The sequence below is a fragment of the Lactuca sativa genome, chromosome 2 (genome assembly GCF_002870075.4).
Source record: "Lactuca sativa cultivar Salinas chromosome 2, Lsat_Salinas_v11, whole genome shotgun sequence".
In the NCBI taxonomy this organism is placed as follows: Eukaryota; Viridiplantae; Streptophyta; class Magnoliopsida; order Asterales; family Asteraceae; genus Lactuca; species Lactuca sativa.
In genome coordinates, this window is record NC_056624.2 from 191,566,545 (window position 1) to 191,582,746 (window position 16,202).

Here is a 16,202-nt window from a genome sequence, read left to right on the forward strand (position 1 = left end):
TTGGATGAAGTAAATGATGTTGCTGACTATTTCAACATTCCAAATGTAACCCGCGAAACTCAACTACTTCGGATGCTTCCGGTAACCTTCAAGGGTGTTGCTAAAGACTGGCTCAAATCACTTCCTCCCGGGTCAGTCACTACTTGGGCCAAAATGAAGGAAGAATTTATAGATCACTTTTGCCCACCATCCAAAATAGCCAAACTCAAGAAGGCCATTGCAAACTTTGAACAACAAGCTGGAGAATCTTTATATGAAGCATGGGAGAGGTACAAAAGTTTACTACGAAATTGCCCACACCATGATCTAAACAGCCAACAAGAAGTGTCCATCTTTTATGATGGAGTCAATGTTACGACCAGGCAGCTGCTAGACTCACAGGGCCCACTTACGAAGAAGCCACCCCCGGTAATCAAAGAATTAATTGAAGAATTCTCTAAACACTCTAGAGAATACCACAACCCAAGGAATGATGTCACGAGGGGAGCCGCATATGCTGCTACTGAAGATTTATCCGCGGTCATGGCCATGTTAAAAACCATGGATAGAAGAATGGATAAAATGGATCAAACGATCCATGCCATACGGGTGGGTTGCGAGAATTGCAATGGACCTCACCTCACTAGAGATTGTGATTTGGATGAGCACGGCAACAAAAAGGCACAAGCATGCTATTCGAGCGGTGACCGATATGATGAAGACTGGCGAAGACAGAAGAAGGAGTGGTTGCCTTATGAAGAGTACAAGAAGGCCAAGGAGGAGAAGTATAGGCAAAAAGGGAGAGGATTCTACCAAAAAGAGGAGCCGGTGCAAGAGAAGAAGCCAAGCTTGGAAGAGATGCTAACTAAATTTGTGGCTGCTTCCGAGAAAAGACACAGTGACCACGATGCTGCTATCCAAGAAACAAGAACAATGCTCAGGAATCAGCAAGCATCCATCCATAATATAGAAACTCAGCTTGGGCAACTCGCTCAACAATTAAACCAAAGGTCACCGGGTGAACTTCCTAGCAAAACTGAGAACAACCCACGAGGCGCGCAAGTGAACATTATTACCACAAGAAGTGGGAAGGTTATTACTCCCCTGGCCCCCATTCGCACTGAAGAGAATAAGGACTCACAGAAGGAAGAAACGGAAGCACAAGCTGAGAACCAACATTCACAATCTGAGAGATCTACTCGCCGAGTAGGACCGATGTACTCGGCGAGTACATCTGAAAAACCGCATGATCAGCCACCCGTCAAACCTTACCAACCTCCAATGCCGTACCCAGCCCGAGCCAAGAAGGAGAAGCAGGAAGAGGAGTATCAGAAATTCCTTGATCATATTAAAACTCTTCAAATAAACATTCCTTTCATCGAAGCCGTCATGCAAATGCCCAAGTACGCAAAGTTCCTTAAGGAACTCCTCACTAATAGAAGAAAGATGGAAGAGGTGCAGAAAGTAGTATTGAATGAGAATTGCTCCGCAGCCATGCTAAACAAACTACCAAAGAAGAAGGGTGATCCGGGGAGCTTAACTTTACCTTGCCAATTTGGCAACTTAGCAGCAATTCATGCTTTAGCTGATTCGGGAGCGAGTGTAAACCTTATGCCATACTCGTTCTTCAAAAAGCTGGACCTTCCAGAGCCAAAGCCAATTCGGATGGCAATTCATTTAGCAAACAAGACGGTTACTTTCCCAAGAGGCATATGTGAAGATCTATTAGTGAAAGTAGACAAATTTGTCTTCCCGGCTGACTTCATCATTCTTGACATGGAGGCGGATCCGTAAGTACCAATCATCCTTGGAAGACCCTTCCTCAACACCGCTAGCGCCATCGTAGACATGAGAGACTCAAAGCTCACATTGCGAGTTGGGGATGATTCAGTAACATTCGGGGTAGACCAAGCCATGAAGTACTCAAGGAGTAGTGACGACACGGCGTTCTCAATCGACATGCTTGACGAGTTATTGGAAGGAGACATACCTGAAGATTCCAGCAAGGTTGCAGCTTTTGAAGAAGTATTTGATCCAGAGAAAGATTTACTAGAGATTGAAAAACTGTTGGAGGAAGCAGAGTATAAAGAACTCAAAAACCAAGCTGAAAGCCCTACTCGCCGAGTAGACCCGATCTACTCGCCGAGTACACCTGAAGAAAAGTCAGCAGTCGCGAATGCCGCCATGAACTCGCCGAGTACCATACCTGCACTCGGCGAGTACGCCACTATGAACACTAAATTGGAGCTCAAAACTGCTTCTTCAAGAATTCGATATAGAGATACGAGATAAGAAGGGAATGGAGAACGTAGCTGCCGATCATTTATCTAGGCTCGAGAACCCGGCATTGCAAGAAGATAAAGATGGAGATGACTTCCCGGATGAATACATTATGGTGTCCGTGGGAGAGGAACCATGGTTCGCGGATATAGCTAACTACTTAGCTACGAATTACGTCTCGAAGGAGTATAGTAGTCAGCAAAAGAAGAAATTCTTTTCGGAGATCAAATATTACTTTTGGGACGATCCATACCTCTTCCGAAGTTGCGCGGACGGGATTATAAGAAGATGTGTGTTCGGAAAGGAGAGTCGAAAAATACTAGAGCAATGCCATAGCGGACCCACGGGAGGACATCATGGCGCACACTATACCGCGAAGAAGATCTTTGACATTGGGTTTTATTGGCCAACAATCTTCAAAGATGCAGCCCAATATGTCAAAGAATGTGATGCTTGTCAAAGGGTGGGAAACATTTCCTCCCGTAATGAAATGCCACAACATAGCATTCAAGTGTGCGAGGTGTTCGACGTGTGGGGCATAGACTTCATGGGGCCATTCCCCGCATCCAAAGGAAACAAGTACATTCTCGTGGCGGTGGATTATGTGTCAAAATGGGCGGAGGCGCAGGCTTTACCTACAAATGACGGACGGGTAGTGGTATGGTTCTTGAAGAGACTTTTCTCCCGGTTTGGTGTTCCAAAGGCCCTAATTAGTGACCGTGGCACACACTTTGCCAATGATCAATTGGACAAGGTGCTCAAGAAATATGGGGTGACCCATAAGTTCTCCACATCATACCACCCGCAAACGAGTGGGCAAACGGAAGTTACCAATCGAGCTTTGAAGCGTATCTTGGAGAAGTCGGTGGGAAGCAATCGCAAGGAATGGTCGGATAAATTGGATGACGCGCTATGGGTGTTTCGTACCGCTTTCAAAACACCTATTGGTACTACACCATATAGGTTAGTTTATGGAAAGCAATGCCATTTACCGGTTGAAATCGAGCACAAGGCATATTGGGCGCTAAAAAGATGCAACTTTGACATGGAAGAATTGAAGACCAACCGTTTAATGCAAATGAATGCCCTTGAAGAACTCCGGAATGAGGCCTATTCTAGTTCATGGCTCTATAAAGAAAAGACCAAGAGATGGCATGACCAAAGAATCAAAAGCAAAGACATCCATGAAGGCCAAAAAGTACTACTCTTCAATTCCCGTCTAAAACTTTTCTCGGGCAAACTCAAATCAAGGTGGGATGGTCCATTTGTGGTTAAGACGGTGTTTCCTCATGGGGCTATTGAATTGATCTCAAGAGATGGCACGCCATTTAAAGTCAATGGCCATCGAGTGAAGAAATATGAAGAAGGAGTCCCCCGCAATGAAGGAATGGAGGAGCTCCTGCTGTGCGGAATTGCAAAAACATAGAAGGGGCGGAGTCCAGCTAATGACTCCATCAAAAGAAGCGCTTCTCGGGAGGCAACCCGAGTTTCACGTTTGCATTTTCTTTCCCTTTCTTTATTTTTCGTATTATTTTTTTCATTTCTCTTCATTCATTCTACTTCTCTAAGTGCTTGAGGACAAGCTCTACTAAAAGTGTGGGGTGGAAAGGCTAAAATAAAGGAAATCACATAGTAAAATTGGCAAAAACGTAAATTTTTTTCAATCTGAGACATATACTCGGCGAGTATATCGGCTACACTCGGCGAGTAGATGCTCGTATACAGCTAAAACTTCACAACACGCGTCCTTACTCGGCGAGTATATCCATTATACTCGGCGAGTATGCGGTTTAAACCCAGTAAAATAAAATCTGTAAAAAAACTGCTTTTGTTCAACACTTCACCCCCATACTCGTCGAGCAGTTCTCTCAGCCACCTCCCAAGAAGTTCCTCAAGATCTAGTCAATTTTCTCCCAATTTCTCTTAATTCAAGCACCAAGGTAACATTTTTACTCTTTAATTTCATGAAAGGTCCAGTCTTTGTCACCTATTTCCCCACATTTGGTATATTTTCGGATTTGGGGAGTTTTTCACAATTTCTAGGGCTTTGATTTACTCATGAATTAGGGGATATTTGGTGTAATTTCTTCAACACATGTGGTTAGAAACACAATTACGACAAACCCCTATGGATAAATTGGACTAATTCGCAGAATACACAGCTTCGATTTCGAATCTGTCCGAGTGTTCATACTACTCGGCGAGTATGCTCGCGTACTCGGCGAGTAGGTCTCGCAAAGATGAAAAATTTTCTGTTTTATTTATGGGGTGTTGTTTGTTGTTGTGTTTTTGTTATGTTTTTACAGGGAGCATGGCAAGGAGAGGACAATCATCAAGAGGAGGAGGCCATGGTGATATGCCATGGTTATCCTTTCAACAAATTACCTCTAAATCCTCCAAAACTCGAGCCCTAAACAGGTTGGAAGCGCTGCGACAGAAAGAAATTCACTTGCCCACTGCAGTGGATTGGGGATGGATGGGTAATGTCGGCTTGGAAGAGGAACTTACTCCGTATTTGGTAAAAGATTGTAACTTGGGTTATGCCAACATCACTTGTGATGGTTGGCTGCAATTATTTAAAATACAAGAGCCAGTATATGCGGAGTTGTGCTGGGAATTCTTTGCTACTATTTCATTCCGAGGTGGGAGTGAATATTACAATCCAAACACGATCTCGTTTTCTTTGGGAGGGGAGATGCGACAATGCAGCATGGTTGAGCTCTCTTGGCGGTTGGGCATCTACGATCAAGATATGACGATGACGGACTACTTTGAAGCCTTCTTGGAAAATACCTACAAAGAACTTCCCGAGGGGGTGGTGGCATCAACATGGTGGAGTACAATTGCTAACCGAGTCTATATACCTTCTACTGCTCAGGAAGGTCATATTCGTTCGCCAATCCATAGACTTATTCACCGGTTCGTCGCGAGTACAATCAACATGCGAAAGGATGGGGATAAGGTCCCCACCCTTGATCTTTTTTATATGTGGAGTATCATTACCCCCGATGTTTTCTGCGATCTCCCATATTGCATTGCTAAATTTCTTGCGGAGGGAGCAGTTAAGGAAAAAATCAACTCAAAGATCAATGGGGGTATGTTCATCACGAGGCTCGCGCGATCATTTGGGATTTTGGAATTACCGCAAGCCCAAATGCTAACGGTTATCCACCCTCCTCCGTTCAACACTGCACTTTATAGGAGGGCTCGGATAGTGGAGAAATTTGGTGATTCCTTTACTATTCCAAATGAAGATGAGCCGGCGGTCCCCGAGGAGCCGGGAAGGCGGGTTAGGCCGAGAAACGAGCGGGTACGTGAAGACCCACCGGTGATTCCGGTGGAGGATAACGAAGGGTGGAACCAAGTGGAGTATCGACGATACTTGGATGATATAGGGCGAGGGGTTAATTACACCAATCAATCTTTCGACTATCTCTTCCAACAAATGCACATTGCCCCGCGGCCGGGACCCAGTTATCCGTACATAATGAATTGGGACGAACGGATGCAACGAAGGAGTGGAGAAGGTGGAAGTGGAGCTGGAGGAGCCGGGATGGATGAGGAGGAATGAAGATTTTATTTTGTTTGATTATGATGTTTGTTTTAAAGACAATTGTGGACATGTAACCTTGGTTAAGTGGTTTGAATTTTAGTATTACTTTTAGTTTTCTTTTCAGGTGTTGAAGCTAGGATGCATGCTATTTAGGAATGGTCAAGCAAGGAATGAGGGCCTTTAGGAGTGCTTATAGAGTTTTGTTCCTAGGATCGAGTCCGTACTAATCGAGAATTTATTAGAGTGCTGCTGTTTAGAGAGTTCTTGGAGAGTGCATTTATATTTGCATAACAACACTAGAGTAAAGAAAGCCAGCAATTAGACAATTTCTGGAATTATATGCTCTACTCGCCGAGTGCACTAATACTACTCGGCGAGTACATCTGCTTCTGTGCGATCTGCTTGTCCGATACATCCTACTCGCCGAGTTTACTCGCATACTCGCCGAGTAGCCTGCTGCAGGAGGAATTTTTCTTTGTTCTGGTTATTGTTCATGTGCCATTCATACATTCTTTGTGCACTACTACTGCGACTTGTGCAACAACCAATTTTCCTTGGAGTTTTCGAGCTATCAACCACACGAGACGTATGACACCCAAGCCATGGATGAGCTGTTCCCATGGTTAAAGTCACTAGAAGATGGAGTTGAAGACGAGAGTGTCAACCTAGCGACTGCTACCCCAGGGGAGTTTGTTCCAACTTTCTCTCTATTTGCATTTTTAGTTGTTATAATATGCAATGAGGGCATTGCAAAAATTAAGTGTGGGGTAGGGGGTTAGTCACATCTTAGAACACTTAGAATCTTAATTTTTAATGCTTAGGGCTTAAATTAGAAAATTTTGGTAAAAATTAGGATTCCATATTAAAGTTGTGTTAATAATTGCATGAGAACCCAAATGTTTAGTTGAGCCTATACACGTTCTAGTGCATTTGTGGCTTCCTTATTCCAGTGAAATCATGAGACAAAAACACGACCTTGCTCAGCCTGAGGGATGCAATATGTTTTGCAGCCTAAACCTGAAATGTATCCAGGAAGATTTTTATCATTAGCCAATAAAGGTTGAGATTGAGCGCTCCTGCTTAAGCATGTAGGGATTTGAGTGAAAAAAAAAAATGAGGAATACATGTAAAAAAAAAAAAAGAGAGAATTACAAGAAAAAGTTTGAAGAATTTTTGGAGCATCAAAGTCAAATGTCAAATATGAAGATCGGAAATTCGAAGAAATCCAGAAAAATTGAAGATACCAAAAAATCAAACAACAAGGTGGTGAATTCGAAGAAATTAAAGATCTAATGTCAAAAAAAAGTGAAGAATTCCAAAGAGCTCCAATGTGGTATCAAAAGTTGTAATTTTAGAATATGTATGCTTGGGTTGCTCAATTAAAAATACCTTGAGGGTAAAGAGATTTTCTGAGGATGGATTGGGAGGGTTGCATAAAATGAGCATAGTTCGGGGTGAGTGGGCGAATGTTTATGAGGATTGTGAGTATTTGGAGTATGGGGGGTTTTTAGGAATTAGACACAAATGCATGCGTTGCGGTCTTGGCATAATGGTTGGGAATGATTGGAATTATTAATGTGATTTTAATGTGTTTAAAACATAGTTTTGCTTGGGGGCAAGCAAAAGTCAAGTGTGGGGTATTTTGATATGTGCATAATTAGTTAATTATTTAACATATATTCTTAGTTATTTTTGGTTAATTATGAGAATAATTTGGACAAAAGGTACTTAAAATGCTTTGAATTGTGTTTTCAGCCCAAAAGATATGCTTGGATGTAAAAAGGAGAAAAGGAAAGCAAGAGAAGATTAAAGGGTGCCAAGAATGACCTACTCGGCGAGTAGTTCGGCATTACTCGGCGAGTACACGCGATTGTTCCAGAAGATAGCTACGATTCCTGATCCAAGACGGATAACTATACACCTACTCGGCGAGTTTATTCTGCTACTCGCCGAGTACCCTCTGTTTTGAGATATCTTTATAAGACGAATCCTGATCACTTGGGATAGAACCCCTGGCGAATTTTGGGAGAATTACCTGCGACAAAAAGATTCAGAAGGCATTGAAGAACCCTAAGCTTCAAGAGTTGGAAGAATTCAAGCAATTAGGTTAACTCTACCACTTAGACTTAGGAATTAAACATGTTTGCTTTCTTAAACTTTGTTTCTTTGTTTGTTTCTACTGCAACTATGAGCTAAACTCGTTTTTGTTTCTGTTTGGGGAATACCAAAGAACTCCTATGGTTTAATTATTGAATCTTGTTTAATTGTCTATTGGTGATTTGTTAAATTAAGTTTGTTAAAGAACCTTATGTGTTAATCACTACTATTTTCTGTTAATTGGAAGGCAATTAGGTTGCATGAACATCACTTAATTGTTAACCTCATATGTCTATGTGAATGCTAAAACGTATGCTTGGAAGTAATGATTATGAAACTAAGATTAATAAGAAAATAGGAAGATTAATGTGTGAGCTTGTTGAGAAACCACCAACAAGAGGTTAATTGAATTAATAACTTAATTGACCATTACAAATCTTATTTAACCCAAATAATTAATCTAGGGAATTAATTAGTTTAAACACTTGATCAACGCTTAAATTAGTTAATTGTCTAAGGGTTAGGAGTAATGAACATGAACCTAACTATTATCATTGGTAACCAATAGCAATTAGTCTATCTTAACTTAAATAACCATAGGAGTGAATTGGTTGAACCTAAATAGAAACATCTTTATCAAATTTGGTGAATAGTTGTTGCTTTAGTTAATTAGTTAAATTTAATTTGTTTAAGTTTCTAGTCTTGCAAAACTAGAGAAAAAACAATTTACTTTTATTATTTGTTTTAGTTAAAATTAGCTATTAGTTTAATTTCCGTTCCCTGAGTTCGATACCTTACTTATCAATCTATACCACTTAAAGACAGGTTCACTGCCTTTGTGTGCTCAAATTATTAATAAAAAGTAGGGATAAAACTAGTTGAATTTACACACATCACCTGCGTAATTCATTAAATCCCCGTTACGCCCTTTGTAATCCAAAAATCCCTAATTTCCACTTCAACTTCAAACATCCATAACTTCTTCGTTTCAACTACATTTTCGACATTCTTTATATGTACAGATTGGTATTGAAGAGCCTCACAATCATATATAATTACTTTTAACTTTAAACATACCAAATTAAAATCATTAATTCATGAAAGAAGTCAAAAACATAACTTTTCCCATTTTACCCTTTGACTCCAAAACATAAACCAAGAGATTGGATCACCTAACTAATATCATCTACATCCAATAGGGTTTAAACCCTATTCCCTTGAAGCCCAAGGCTTTTACTTGATCAATTTATTTTCCAGAATCCCGAACTAATAAAATTCTCGAAACAGGATGTTTCAAGGTGACACATAAATAAAAATTTTAAACTCTTAAGGAAATAATTATAAAAGAAGTAAGTAGGTGTTTAAGATTGCTTCTCAAAATAGTTTATTACCTTATTAGTTTTTTTGAAAAGTTAATAAGCTAAAAAAATGTTTGGATATTTAAAAATAGTTTTTGAAATGACTTTTTGAGCTTTAGTATTTAAAAATAACTTTTGAAACAATTTTTTAAAACTTTTTACATATATAAAATATAAGGCTTTTTAAAAGCTAGAGAATCATAACTTTTCACTTTTTTTTTTAAATCATTTTTTAAAACTTAGCTTTTTAGTAGGGTTGTTTGGCAAAGCTTAAAAAAGAAGCTTTTTGACTTATTACCGATATAAGTAAAAAAAATGTTTAGGTAAAAAAAATATTTAGGTAAAAAACAACTTATAATTGTTGGTAACTTCTAATAAGTCAAAAAGTGATAAGTGATTATTAAAAACTCTTTATTTCACCGAATACTTCCATAATTTTTTTTTTTTAAATAAACTTTGCTAATCACCCTTTAAATTGCTTTTCCCACCGGCCTTAAACCCCTAAATACTTTTCTTAAAAAACCCTTTTGTGGTAAAAACTAACCCAAACGCTACCTAAATCGAGAAAAATGTGACCCAACCCGACCCGCAGATCGATACGAATATATACTCCAAAAAAATTCCGTCTGCTATTTCTCTACTTCATCGTTGTATTCATCTTCTTCACTTTCACCATTTTTTGTTTGCAATTACCAAGCTCTGTTTCTGGATCACAGTTGAGAGCGTTCTCACAATTTCCTAATTCATGGCTTCAGCGGTCGATTCCGCCATTCAGAAACTCGCCACCGTTCAACTCAATGAACTCTCCACATCTTCATCTCCTAATCTCCAAAAAAACCTCTCGATTCTGTCTCCCGAACAGGTATGTGTATGTGTATGTGTGTCTGTATAAAATGAAGTTGCACTGGATTGATCTTACCTTTTTGAGGTATGTGCAGATAGAGCTCGGAAAGATGTTGTTGGAGACGGGTCAGGTTCATTTGTTTGAGAATTGGCCCGATCCTGGTGTTGATGATGATGATAAAAAGGCTCTGCTTGCTCAGGTAATTTTACTTGCTGCTAGGGTTTTGAATCAGGCAATTAATTTAGGTCGTTTCTATATGTTATCCTTTTGATGGCCCATCTCCATTGACCTTGGTATCGTGTAATCGCATCTTCATTACCCTAAATTGGAAATATTATATCAAAAGTATATCAGATCCTAGCTTTTTGATGCTTATGCATAGGATTGCAACAATTTTCGTTGCTGTTTGTATCCTAGAATGACATTTGCTTAGTTCTTTTAGGTAGATCTGCTTAATTCAAGCTACCCTGGAGGTTTGGCATCATATATCAAGACTGCCAGAGAACTTCTGGCAGATTCAAAGGCTGGAAGGAACCCATTTGATGGCTTCACACCTTCTGTAAGTTACTACTACACCCCATCTTTTGGTATCAACCACTGCTTCTTAGCCTTTTGTTTTCTTGATTATCTGCATTGTTAAGTTTATCTCATTATGATCATTCAGTATAAAAAAGGTCTCTATTTTTGAAGGTTCCATCAGGCGAAGTCCTCACTTGTGGTGATGATAACTTTATCCAATATGAGGAGAGTGGTGTGAAGCAGATACAGAATGCTGCATTTGTTCTTGTTGCAGGAGGGCTTGGGGAACGTCTTGGATACAAAGGAATAAAGGTTTTTTTCACATCATTTTATCAATGCTAATATCAAAACATTTGTTTATTTGACTCAATGCTAATATCACATCATCTTACAGGTAGCACTTCCTATGGAAACAACTACAGGAACTTGTTTCTTACAACATTACATCGAGTCCATATTATCCTTATCAAAAGCTAGCTACAAGCATGCTCAAGGTTCTTCTTTTTTCACTTTTTGTATCATCCAACAACTAGTTCATTATTTTCTGATTGCTTCATGTCATCATTAATTCTGAATTGTAGGTGAATGTCAAAGAGACGTACCTCTTGTGATAATGACATCAGATGATACACATGGGCATACATTACAACTCTTAGAATCAAATTCTTATTTTGGAATGAAACCTACACAAGTTAAACTTTTAAAACAGGTAAATCTTTTTTCCACCATTGACACTCATTACAATCTACAGCAGTCAACATGGTGTTGAATGTTGATAGTTCACCTTAATCATATTACAGGAAAAGGTTGCTTGCTTGGCTGATAATGATGCTAGGCTTGCTTTAGATCCAAACAATAAATACAAAATACAGGTGAGATTTTAAAAGTTATACAAGTTGATCCCTTTGGCTTTTCATAATATCATAATCTGTTGTTTTCTTATTAGACAAAACCTCATGGCCATGGTGATGTTCATGCTCTTCTTTATTCCAGTGGTCTTCTTAAAGAATGGTGTGTAGATTTATTACTTTATCTGTGTCCTATATAATCTTTTCATTTTGCAATTATAGCTTAAATTATAAGTGCCCATTTTAGCCCTCTTGATCCAAGTTATGAAGCCACTGTTACTTTTTTTTTTTTTTTGCAGGAAAGATGCTGGTTTGAGATGGGTCTTATTTTTTCAAGATACAAATGGACTTCTTTTTAAGGTTCTTCAAAATCGTAGCATAATTACTTCATGTGGGAAAAAAGTTTAAATAAAATTTTATTTGTTCCCATTTTTTAGGCGATTCCTGCAGCATTAGGAGTTAGTGTCACTAAAGAATACCATGTTAATTCTCTTGCTGTTCCTCGAAAGGCCAAAGAAGCCATTGGAGGCATTACAAAGCTTACTCATACAGATGGTAAATTGTGTTGATTAGTGACTACATTTTTTTTTATATTTATTATTCATTGTTGTCTAAATAATATGATATTAGGTAGGGAAATGGTGATTAATGTGGAATACAATCAGCTTGATCCTCTCCTTAGAGCGACAGGTCATCCTGATGGTGATGTCAATTGTGAAACTGGCTTTTCTCCATACCCTGGAAACATAAACCAAGTATGATTCTAGATTCTCATCTGATTTTGACTTTTTTTTTTCTTATAATCATAAAGTCTTGTTTTTTAAATAATTATGTTTCATTGCAGTTGATTCTTGAACTTGGCCCTTACATTGATGAGCTCTCAAAAACTGGTGGCGCCATAAAGGAGTTTATTAACCCCAAGTAATTTTCTCTCTTATTTTTAAATCTCCTAATAATTTTTGTCTCAAAAACTAATTTGTATATTTTGCATTGAAGATACAAAGATTCAACTAAAACTGAATTCAAATCCTCCACAAGATTGGAATGTATGATGCAAGATTATCCTAAAACATTGCCTCCATCTGCTAGGGTTGGATTCACAGTAAGTAAAACTTCTTCTTCCAGTTTAAGATATCTTTAAACAACTTAAGATTTTTTTTCCAAAATTTTAATCACTTTTTAGGTGACAGAAATATGGCTTGCTTATGCACCTGTAAAGAACAATCCTGAAGATGCTGCAAAGGTACTAAATTAAAAAATATATATTTTAATTCTCACTTGATTTGATATAAGTAACTAATTTAGAAATCACTAAATTAAAGGTACCTAAAGGAAATCCATATCACAGTGCTACTTCTGGAGAAACAGCAATTTATCGAGCAAACAGCATGATTTTAAGAAAGGTTAGCAAAATTTTTAAAGCAGTTCCTATAATCTTGATATATCATCTTATTTAAGTTTCTTATGTGTTTATATATATAGGCAGGTGTGAAGGTGGATGATCCAGTTACACAAGTCTTTAATGGTCAAGAAGTGGAAGTGTGGTCACGTGTTGTGTGGAAACCAAAGTGGGCTGTTACATTTTCTGATGTTAAAAGCAAAGTGAAAGGAAACAATTCTGTTTCTCAAAAATCTACATTGGTTATAAAGGGTCACAATGTTGTTATTGAGGATCTTAAGTTGGATGGAGCTCTTATTGTTGATTCTGTTGATGAAGCTGAGGTAAACTTTTAATTGAAAAAGTTTGAAGTCATTAGGCATAATAATATATTAATGGTTAAATGTGTGAAATTTTAGGTCAAAGTGGGAGGAGGCTCTGTGTGTAACAATGGGTGGACGATTGAGAGTGTTGATAAAGATTGTGTTGAATTGCCTGAGGAAGTGAGGATTAGAGGTTTTAAGATAAACAAAAAGGAGCAGTTGGAAGAATTCTATGGTGAAAGTGGGAATTTTTGCCTGAAGCCATGAATTTTATGATTTGTGATATCGTGTTGTATGTTTGTTTTATTTTGGGTTTTAGCCCAATTGGAGCTCTATTTGGTTTCGAGTTGCAACTGCAACACATGTATTGATGATGTAGAATTTGATTCTTGAGTTATAATTTGTTATTTGGTACATTTCCATGGCAAGCTAATTATATTTTAAGCATTTGTGGATAAAATGTGATATCACTACGCTTAAAACTAACAAACGCAGTAAGCATTAAATATCAAAAAACAATCTTAAAAAGATGATAAGCATAAAAACAAAAGCCAACAACTGCAAAACGAGAGAAAAACAGGGGCACACCTAATCACCATATGCAGCGATTTGATCAATCACGTTTGCCACAACTTCTTTAGAGTCCCTCAGCAACTTTATACTTCTGTTCAACTTGTCCCGTTTTCCTGCCACCATCGGTGCCTCCTCCAACATCCGCTCAATACCACCACCATGTGGCGCCATTAACTCCTCCAGTATCTCAACCTCCATGTCCCTGTTAATAAGATTCTGAATGCTAAAAAGCATATGAAGAGCCATACAATCCACCATTCTTCTCAACACGATCTTCCAATAAGCAATCATCCTCATCTTCATATCAAATGCTTGTTTCACCACATCAACACCATACTTTCTCAGATGCTCCACCTCATAGCTCAACCCCTCGATGTTAATCTTCCCTGACTTTGAATGATCAATAATGGCTTCCACGAAAGCTTGTTCATGACTCATCAGCTTCTGCCAAATTAGCGTATACTCTGGATTACAAGTATAATCTGTCATCTTCTCCATCTCTACCATCTCAATCACTCTGTTAACAGAAGCCGCCTTAATCTTTGCCATCAAATTATGTGCAGATCTTCTCATTGAAGATTGTAGTGGAGGGTAATTCTCGGAATGACGCAACAAAACACTGATCAAAACATCTTCAATATAATGCCACAAGTTCCCGACGAATTCAACAGGCATACGAGAAATTCCATTTACCCTTCTGTTGAGTATGGTGAGAAAAGCTGCTCGAGGAAGAAAGTTGGGTAGTCCAATCCCTTTCGCTTCTTCCAGAACTCTGATTTCTTCCATCAAGAAAAACCCATTTCCTTCATTGTCAGCAGTGGCTTGAAGTTTGACGAAATACTCATTCAACATTTCTGATAAACGAGCAGTTCCATGCATGGATTTAACATCCGGGTACTCCTCAAACTCGCCTCTAATCAGAATCTTTCTCAACGATTCTTTAACAGAACCGATGATTCTCATGAACGCCGTCATGGCTTCTGCAACAGAGGTCATCTTCCGAGGTAACTTGTTCAATTGATCGACATAGCCAGTAAGTTTCTCGTTGATCTTTGTGACGATATCCGGAAGACACTTTGATATGATTGTCGATTGAATCTCGACCAACTTTTCAGCCAAAACAGGGACCCCGACCATGGACTTATCAACCAACGACAGTAGAGGATGTGTCTCAAACAGCTTCGCTTCCTTGATCCTAGCTTCCTCATAACTCTCCTTACCCACTCTATTCCTGACACAGATATACCCGAGGCCAACGTTTACATCATTAGATGTAACCTTTTCTAAAAGACCTTCGGGGTTTTTATCTGCTTTGGTAACAACAGCAAGCGTCCTTTGTCCGGTTACGTCCACACGTTGAGACATCCTTATGGATTCACAAGTGGAAAAGTCAACGGAGACAGAGAGCACATTCAAAATGATGCTCTCCTCGGGAGTTATGTACTCCGTGATAATGGCAGATATCTGTTCGTAGATGTCTTCGGGTTGACCGTGAACAGGAACTCTGGTTATTCCGGGCAAATCAACCATGGTAAGATCAGGGACACCTCTCTTTTTCACGATCAGTGTGAGCGGAGTATGTGATATGCCTTTCCCATTTCCAGCAATCTCATCCGTCGCTGCTATAATATCCTCTTCGATTCGAGTTTCATCAGTAACAACACTTTTATTGTTGTACTCCAAATGGAGCTGAGGGCGAGGGTCTGCATGATGCTGTAGCCTCATGATCAATGGGACTCTGGTGCAAATGCCTTGTGCACGAGGGAGGCTGATTCGAGCAAGTGACTCAAGCACACTGGATTTCCCAGACGACTGGTCACCAACAACAACGATGGTCGGGAGTTGGATCCCTTCTTGCATCACCTTAAGATGACGGAGGTTATCAACGCAGTTAAGCAAGGGTCGGATTCGATCATCATATTTGGATACAAGTGGTACTGTATGATGAAGGTCAAGAGTACCAGACGCTCCTTCATCAACCACGGAAGAGTAGTCATCATCACTGTCAGATGAGCTGTAGTTCCTTCTCTTGGACGAACTTTTAGATGCACTGCTCTTGGTGGCTGTTAGAGCCATGTTAATTAGAGAAAGAAACTGAGAAGAGAGAGAGAGATGACTGATTTAAAGAAAAAATGAATGTAGATTACATATTTATAGGTAAAAAATCGCAACCGCGGGTGGATGAGACGACTAAGCGCTTCCCCTTCCTACTAGTAAAGTACTATTAATACTACCATTGAATTCTTTATAATGGTTCATTTAATATGATCGTTAATATATCGAATGGAAGGGCAGTTTCAGTTATATATATATATATACGTGAATAGAGAGTTCATGCAGCGCCTTTTGGTGAAGATCATCAAGAGCATTTATGCCCAATAATATAATAATAATCGCTCGTATATGTATATGTATGTATGTATATAGTAGCATAACGAAAAAATTAAACC

At 39.0% G+C, this 16,202-nt stretch overlaps 2 protein-coding genes and 1 non-coding gene across 3 annotated transcripts; 1 reads left to right on the forward strand and 2 right to left on the reverse strand.

The window, feature by feature from the left end:
- Positions 1 to 201: 201 nt before the first annotated feature.
- On the reverse strand, positions 202 to 308 carry LOC111887182 (small nucleolar RNA R71). The gene has a single exon (XR_002848692.1). It is a non-coding gene; the product is annotated as a small nucleolar RNA R71 (small nucleolar RNA).
- Positions 309 to 9,889: 9,581 nt separating this feature from the next.
- Positions 9,890 to 13,595, forward strand: LOC111901456 (UDP-sugar pyrophosphorylase). Its single transcript, XM_023897307.3, has 17 exons — positions 9,890 to 10,129; positions 10,206 to 10,310; positions 10,554 to 10,670; positions 10,802 to 10,942; positions 11,025 to 11,124; positions 11,212 to 11,339; positions 11,431 to 11,502; positions 11,577 to 11,641; positions 11,778 to 11,838; positions 11,916 to 12,033; positions 12,109 to 12,233; positions 12,323 to 12,399; positions 12,475 to 12,580; positions 12,662 to 12,721; positions 12,801 to 12,881; positions 12,961 to 13,200; positions 13,276 to 13,595. The coding sequence occupies exons 1-17, from the start codon at positions 10,013 to 10,015 to the stop codon at positions 13,444 to 13,446; spliced, it is 1,884 nt and encodes a 627-aa protein (XP_023753075.1). The 5' UTR covers positions 9,890 to 10,012; the 3' UTR covers positions 13,447 to 13,595.
- Positions 13,596 to 13,680: 85 nt separating this feature from the next.
- Positions 13,681 to 15,828, reverse strand: LOC111901489 (dynamin-related protein 4C). The gene has a single exon (XM_023897359.3). It carries the CDS (start codon positions 15,826 to 15,828, stop codon positions 13,768 to 13,770), a length of 2,061 nt encoding a protein of 686 aa, XP_023753127.1. The 3' UTR covers positions 13,681 to 13,767.
- Positions 15,829 to 16,202: the final 374 nt, after the last annotated feature.

Bases quoted from the DNA above. Each gene is read 5' to 3' on its own strand.
- LOC111901489 (XM_023897359.3), bottom strand. From the start codon at position 15,828: ATGGCTCTAACAGCCACCAAGAGCAGTGCATCTAAAAGTTCGTCCAAG.
- LOC111901456 (XM_023897307.3), top strand. From the start codon at position 10,013: ATGGCTTCAGCGGTCGATTCCGCCATTCAGAAACTCGCCACCGTTCAA. The intron at 11,125-11,211 runs GTTCTTCTTTTT...TCTGAATTGTAG, and splicing joins TAGCTACAAGCATGCTCAAG to GTGAATGTCAAAGAGACGTA. The intron at 12,034-12,108 runs GTAAATTGTGTT...ATATGATATTAG, and splicing joins AAAGCTTACTCATACAGATG to GTAGGGAAATGGTGATTAAT.